General features: G+C 49.9%; 1 protein-coding gene across 5 annotated transcripts in view; it reads right to left on the bottom strand.

The window, feature by feature from the left end:
- Nucleotides 1–517: 517 nt before the first annotated feature.
- PTPRU (protein tyrosine phosphatase receptor type U) overlaps nt 518–7,762 on the bottom strand; it is a 46,132-nt gene continuing 38,887 nt past the window's right edge. For all 5 annotated transcript variants that reach the window (XM_048968716.1, XM_048968717.1, XM_048968718.1 and 2 more), the window contains 4 exons: nt 5,941–6,066; nt 5,157–5,314; nt 4,020–4,155; nt 518–2,812 (listed from right to left, as the gene is read on the bottom strand). In XM_048968716.1, coding sequence (XP_048824673.1) covers nt 2,750–2,812; nt 4,020–4,155; nt 5,157–5,314; nt 5,941–6,066 — 483 coding nt within the window. In that variant the 3' untranslated portion in view covers nt 518–2,749. The remainder of the gene's footprint in view (nt 2,813–4,019; nt 4,156–5,156; nt 5,315–5,940; nt 6,067–7,762) is intronic.

The raw sequence follows: 7,762 nt of genomic DNA, 5'->3' as shown, positions 1-7,762 counted from the left end.
TGGAAGTGTTTAATATCACAACGCATTAAACCAAAGGCTGCTCTGTAATAGATAAATCACCCAGGACAATGCAGAAGCTTTCTTTTCCAGGAAGGTTTCCTTCCAACAGGTGTTCAGCTGGGAAAGGCCCTGAAGTCCCTCCTTGCTTTTGTGCACCTTTCCCAGCATTGACTCCATTCCAGCTGGGGCTCTGAGGAGCAGTGCTGATGCTCCATGCCAGGAAGGCTCTGCTGTCCCAGCACCTGGCCTTGTATCTGGTCCCCAGAAACATCCTTGCACAAACCAAGGTATGACTATACCTCTTTTTTTTGTTGTTTTTTCCTCTTCTCCCCCCTGAATCATATGATGATTTGGGGTAGAAGAGACCTTTACCATCTAGTTCTCCCCCCTTGCCCCCTTCCCAGCTATAGGGCAGGGACGCCTCCCTCTGCACCAGGTTCCTCAAAGTCCCATCCCAATGCCAGCATGAGAAAGCCAGAAGCCATCACAAATTTGGAACATTTATTTATGCAACTGATTTTCTTAAAAGGAAAGAAAGCCAAAAATAATAATAATTAAAAAATAATAATAATAATCCAAACCAAAGAAACAGCAACAGCTGGATGTGTGTGGTACAACCCACATCAAACATGTCCCTCCTGTGCCCCCCCTGGGTCCTTCATGTCCCCTCCATGGAGACATTATAAAGGGAAAAAATAAAAGCACCACTCGAACCTGCAATACCAATAAACATTATCCATCTTAAGAACAGTATTTATATTTATATATATATATATTTCTCTATATATATTCCTATGTACAGGCTGCCCTCGCCTCTTGTCACGTAAGCATCTCAAGTAGGGGCTGGAGATGCGTTCATTTCTACAGCACTTTGATTCCAAAGTCTGTCCTAAAAACCCAGAGACATCCAGCAAGGAAATATTAAAAAGAAAAAAACCAAACAAACCCTAAGGTCTGAAACAAATCTGCAATTCCTCCATTCTCTGCTCTCTCTCCCCAGGACTAAATGGGGTTTTGAACTTTTTTTGCCACTACTTTTATTTTTTTCTGGCCAAACTTCATCTGCAAGCAGCAATCCCATACAGCACCTGCATTCCCTGGGCAGCATGGACATGGTGCTGGAGAGAAGGGGATGCTGACCAACCTCACACAGCAGCTGCAATGAAAGCACCAGCATCACCCAAAGCACTTGTGTTACCAACCCCCAACTGGAGCAATGAGACTGCGTGGTCACAAGGCAACAGTGGCACACAGCAAGGATGGAAACAAAGGGGGATGTGTTGCATAGCCCTTGGATAAAGTGTTGTCAAGCTGTGCAAGTTACTCAGCAAGGACGTGGGTGAGCCAAGTATGCAGGCAAATCCTCTCCAAAGGGAGAGATTTATCTTGTGGCCTTTCACCTTCCACCCTTGGAGAGCAGCTGGAAGTTTCTCAGAGGTTTGCACATCCTTGGAGAAGCCACTTTGGCTCTGAAATCTTCACGCTGCAGACTGGTGCAACCAAACAGCATCTGCTGGGCTTTGGATCATGATGCAGGTATCAAGGCAGCAAGGGTGGAAAGGTTCTGCTGCCCGGGGCAGATGGCAATGAAAGATGTGGATCCCACGTGCAATTTCCAGCATGAGGATGCTGGTTTCTCATCTGGTTTCCTCTACTTCACCAAAAAATGGCTGACAAAGGTTTGTGCCCAGCCCCCGAGATAAGCAGCATCCCCAGCTCCTGAAGACAAACCTGCATCCCTTCACTGTGCATTTATGGAGCTGTTTGGAGAGAGAAAGCCCTCACCACAGCTCGCTCCCATTGCCTGATGACAACCTGGCTTTTCCAGATAAAACAGCAAGCACTGCACCTGATGTCTGCCTGCAACAGGATGAAAGCAAAAGGCATCAGATGCCTTCAAACATCAGCCCTGTGATTTTTTCCTTTAGGGTCCGGGCTTCTGGGTGGGCACCAGGAATGTGTGACCAGCTCTTAGAGCCCCCCAGGAAGGAATAATTACTATGGATGGAGAAAACTTCATGGAGACAGACATGCCATAGGGGAAACATCACTGCTGCAGCTTGGAAAGGACATAGAGAGAGCTCTGGGCTGGTCCCCATCAGGGACATCACACATCCCCTGCCTCCCATCCCAGGGTCCCCCTCTGTCCAGGGCTGAATGCATGAAGGACACAATTCACAGAAACACAACAGTGGAAACCAAGCTTGTGTTAAGTAGACAAATCCATGAGCTTCCTTCAGGGGCTTTGCTCCAGTGCAAAGAGAGTCCCCACGCAGGGCAAAACACATCAGAACCACTGGGGCTCCTTGAAGAGCAGCTTCATCTCCAAATACGATTTCAAAAAGTTCTTTTTCCCAAATATTCCTCCAGCCAAAACAGGCTTGCATCCTTCCATCCTCTCCTTTCCTTGGGGTCTTCTCCAGCTGTTCCAGATGTGTCTGAGCAGGCCCAGGCAGTGCTGAAGGGCCACTTCCTGTGCTCACCAACTCCACATCACAGCAGGGATGGGACGAGGTGAGATGCAGCATCGACCCATGGCCATGCACTTGGAGCAGTGGGAGGGAAGGCGGAGAGCAGGGGATGGAGAACAGGCAGCACCTCCCCAGGTCCTTTTGTTGCTCCTGATTTGTGTCCTTTTGTGGTCCTTTGCTGTTTCCCCCTCCTCTCCTTCAGCACTAACACAAGTGCAGAAATGTGAGTTTGGCACAAACCCTAAGCAAACCTCTGCCTTTGCCCTCCTGGCGAGGTGCTATCTGGTCTCCAGGGACTCCAAGTATTCCAGTGCTATGTCGTAGCAGAAGTGATACTGCTCCTGTATGGGGATAGAGGAGAGAGTTAAGATCCCAGCATGGCCAGCTTGACATCATAGCAAAAATCGCTGTCTGAGCTCATAAGCTTTGTCCATCCTTGTCCTCATTTACGTGAGCTGCTCTTGTGCCTTCCCATTCTTGTGCAATTTATAGCACACAGAACGGTAGGGTAGCACAGATATCACAAGTGCCCCTCCCAGCAAGATGTTGCTCTTTCAAGCATCCAATGAGCAAAACAGCCAGAAGGTGGAAAACCACCACAAGGCCAGGTTTCAGATGCTCTTGGATGGGAGCATCCTGGGTGCAAGGGAAGACTGAGCCTGGAGGAAAGGGAGGGAGCTCACCTCCCCAAATCCACAGCAGCAGCACAGATATGGCAGATTGAAGCACCAGCACAAAAATCCCATTATCCCCAGGTGGGAGTGGGAAGAGGGGCTTCAAAGTAGGGAGGCTGGGGCAGCTTAGACTAAAAGCACATAATGCTTTAGGATTAAGAAAAGAGATTGTTTCAATTTATCATAATATAAAAATAAACCCCACAGGCACACAGAGGGGGAAGATGCACAGGCTGGATCCAGAGGGAACTGTTCCGCTCCGGCTGCTCTCTGCAGGCCTGCTCTCATACACAGGGGGAGGATCTGGCCTCCAGTGGCTCCAGGAGATTGGGATTCCCAGAATAGCTGTTTCAGGTTCATTTGAGCCTGGAGAATGCTTGTGTCCTGATGTGAAATGTTGCCTTTTTAATACCTTGGTAATTTAGCCCAATGGGCCTGGTGGCTTCATGCTTGTCACATCATCTTTCCATTATCTGCACCCCCCGGTACCCTCCCTCACCTTCCCCTTCAATTTAATTCCTAATGAAAGGGTTTAGAAGGGGATGTGATTTGAGGGGGATGTGATTTGTGTTTGCCAACTCAGAGATTTCATAATCCAAGCGGGGTAAACGTTTCCAGCTGCCTTACTTCTGAACCACCGCCAGGCACCAGCCCAGCACTGGAGATGTGGGGTCAGACGTGCTGCTCCTGCCCCAACCCTGCCATCAGGGACCCAGAATAGGGCACAAGATTTCTGCCCGCAGCTGCCCCAAAAGAAACAGCGTTTTGGGGTACATGCATCCTCCAGAACCCCTTTTGCTGTTGGAGGCTTGCAGGAAGGTGGATGCAAAGGGAGAAGCAGTTAACACAGATGCTGGTAGTGCCTGCTGCTTACCAAGGTCTCCACCATATTTGGCTTGTAGTTGCGGAGGGTCTTGGCAGCATAGAAGATATCTGCCATGTTGTGACACTTGATCATCTCCAGGATCATGGTGGAGGCACAGTAGGTGCCACTCCGACCACCCCCATTCCTGGTGGAAGAAGCACATGGTGAGGTCCAAAGATGGCCTTCAAGCATCTTCATGCACCATTCAGTTCCCCCCCAATCTCTCTCCATCCCCTCCTTCCCAGTACAGAATCCCAACAGACTGGGTGATATGGATGATTCCCACATGGTGATAGGAGCTGTGATCCTGCACTCTGGTCCTTGCAATAGCCAGGTAAGAGCAACAAAATGCCTTTTTGGTCCAGCAGGGCTGGGGCTCAGACACCTGAGCTCTGTTCTTCATCACAGACCAATTTCCTGAGTGACCCTGGAGAGGCCATCTAGTCCCTCTGTGACCCTCTGTGGATAACAGGGTGACCCAGCCCTGTCCCCCCAGGTTGAGCACTGTGGGTAGCACTGGCTGGAGGTGCTGGCCTCATTTTTCCAGCACTGCAACAAAACCATTCATCCAGGAGTGAAACCATCCGTCACATCCACGTCTGATCCCTGACAGTGATGGGGACTGGGGAGAGGATGAGCGAACATGACGCCGGTGTTTTATAAAGCATGTTTTCAAATTACCCTCCGGCTAATGAAGATGGGCAAAGCCATAATTAATTTTTGATTAAAGGCTCTCCTGCTGTCTCTACTAATCTGTGAACGTGCTGGGTCCCATCTGAGGAGAGCACGTGTATGGGAGAAGGGGATGAGGAGTGCACGTGCCTGGTGAGCAGCCAGCAGTGGGAGATGCAGAGCTCCTCACACACCCCTCTGCAGCTTGTGACATGCAGGGGACATGAGGACAGGGCTGGGACCAGGGTGAACATCATGGATGCTGCTTGCTGTTGGTGGGGGGACACACCTCATGGAGGAGCTGTGACATAGTGAGCAGAGGGTGCTTCACCCCAAACTTGTGTTTTGGAAGAGGCAGCACCATCTGGGCACAAAATCAACATGGGATGGGATTTTCAAAAGAGTTTCTGTGGGTAAATGAGCTGGTGGCATCTTCCCAACATCAGAGCCCACAGCCCTCCAGCTGACACTCACAGGCAGTGCACCACAGTCCTGCCATCACCACTCTCCTTCTGCCACCTCTCCACTTGGGCCAGGAGGTGCAGGAAGGACTTCTTGGAGTCTGGGGTGTCTCGGTACGCCGACCACCGCAGGTACTGGAAGTGCCGGACCATCAGGTGCCCCTCCTGCAGCTAGAAAAGCAAACATCATCAGCATTAAGCCATGGGAGCCTTCTTTTGCCTCTGCTGGAGGTTTCATGGAGGGCAAGCCGTGTTTGTCATGTATTAACTGTAGAGCAAAAGGGGAAAAAAACTTTTCCTAATGCAATGAGATGGGTGGTTGAGCCCTCTCCCTGACAGCTCACCCCAGCCTAATGGACCCACCACTCCAGGCAGCTCCATCAATGTGGTTTATCCTAACCAGCAGCACCTCAAGCTGTCTGAATCTCACAAAACCTGGCAGCAGAGCCCTCAGCTTCTCCATCAGATCCTTATTCTGCACACAGAGGACCCCAGGGATGTGTTTGTTGTGTCTGCTGGAAGCCAGGAGGTTCACAAGGAGCTGCTGCCCACAGAGGGGTGGAGTGTTGGCACCATGCCTTAATACCCCAGTAAGCTGGTTAGTGGGGAAACCCAAATCTGGTTAGCAGGCTGCGAGAGGAGGATTACATCCATGGAGCTGAATGGGAACAGACTCCAGCCTGGCAGATGTGTGGGGGGGTTCATGTTCAGAAATATTCAGGGCATCAGGAGGTAGAACAGGAGAAAACTCCTCTGGCACCCAATGAGGAGAGCCCCAAAACCAGAGAGAGCCTCACCCGGGTGATGTTCTGCACTCGGAAGAGACGGGACACGATGTCCTCATCTGCTGCTCCTGACACGTACTCCACCTCCATGGGGCCATACTGCTGGAGCCCAGGCTCAGGCCAGTACTGAAGGCAGGGCTGCAGGGAGAATAGGCACAGTGTAGCTTTAGCCATCACATGGCACGACAGTGGCCCTCAACCCATGGCCAGGACCATCCCAAAGTCACGCTACCATCAGCTGGCAACAAGAAGGGCCGTAGAGCAGCTCCTGCTCCCTCCCACGTCCTGCAGGGCACTGATGGATGGCTCTGGCCAAGGGTCACGGATGCAATTGTTTTCACACCATGACAGCTGGGAAACCAGCAGCGATACAAAATATATGATGTTTGTCACCACACTTTAACAGAACATTTAGCATTTCAGGCCATCTAACGGCCTGGGCCTAACTGCATGGCAAATGTGTTTGAGAAATAATTGGTTATTAATAGGGGCTATAAATCTCCAAGATCTCTAAGCCTTCTAGACTCAGAGCTATAATTTGGATATTAAAACTTCCTTCGGCAAGACACAGTTCAAGTGAGGGATATACCCTCTAAGTCACCTTTCAAAGCTGCCTGCTGTAAAGGCTGATTTATTAGCTGTTGGTCCTAAACTGGTAAACATTTAAGATCCAGCTAAATATCGTTACACGCAGACATCCCTGAAGAATAGATGTCTAGAGAGAGAGACAGGGCTGAATAATGAAGAAATATGGCACAGTCCTGGCTAGGTTGGTGCTGTGGGATAGCAGCTGTCCTGCCACACTGCAGGGGACAGGCAGCTCCTGCTGGGCATTTCTGAACTGGGAATGAAAGAACAGGTGGGGAGAAAGAAATGAAGTGTTGGATATTTTTTCCCCACTGCTGTTGTGGTCCCTTACAGCTGGGTTCAGCTGACAGCTGATGCTTTTGCTGCGTGCTTATGGTGCAGAGACAGCACCATGTGAGCTGTGTGTGTCCAGCTCTTGGATCCACACAACACAGGACCGGTGCTCCATTCATGGCATCCTTGTGACAAATGGTATAACTGCCATTCGGGGTCGTTTACATTGTGTATCTGGTCTCACCTTGTAAAATTAGCCAGCTAATGAAGTCTTCTCCGACAGCCATTATGTGTCTATAATGCTAATTTTATGTAAAAATCCACCAAGTTTCCTCATTGAATTAACATTACAGACCCAGAGTGGACTTTTACATCTGCTGTGGATGTGGCACAGCTGCACCTCCCCAGTCTCCTTGGCAGAGGGCTTCTGTCCCTTCTCTACAGGTGACAGCAGGCATCTCTCTTCTAGCTCAGCAGATCTGGACATCCCATCACACAACAAACCTGCAGGACACCCACTCTGCAGCAGGCTGATTTATAAAGCAGCATTCACAAACCACCAGTGTTTTGGAAGACAAGCACTGGACACCTTGGCACCGAAACACTGCCAGGGCAAAGCACTGAAGGGGCTGATTGAGCACAATGAAACCAGCAACTTGCTCACTGCGGGTGAGGGATGGAAGGATGCACCTCACTAGCAAAGTATGTTCCTGGTGGTGTAGAAGAAGATGAAGAACAAGGGGAACTCCGTTTTGAGCTAAACTTAACCAAAAACTCTGTGTGAACCAGCAAAATGCCCCGTGCCTCAGTTTCCCCTTTCTAAAAAGAGAATAAAAATCAGCTCTTTATCCCCCAAACTTTCCTTTGTCCTGTTAAATTACATCTCCTTTGGGCATTTGTAAAGGTTACGGTTCTATGATGCAGTGCCAACCCGACATCAAGGCAGCACAGAGCTGCATGCAGGGCTGATGGC

The sequence above is a fragment of the Lagopus muta genome, chromosome 23 (assembly GCF_023343835.1).
Source record: "Lagopus muta isolate bLagMut1 chromosome 23, bLagMut1 primary, whole genome shotgun sequence".
Classification (NCBI taxonomy): Eukaryota; Metazoa; Chordata; class Aves; order Galliformes; family Phasianidae; genus Lagopus; species Lagopus muta.
This window is presented reverse-complemented; position numbering and strand designations above follow the sequence as displayed.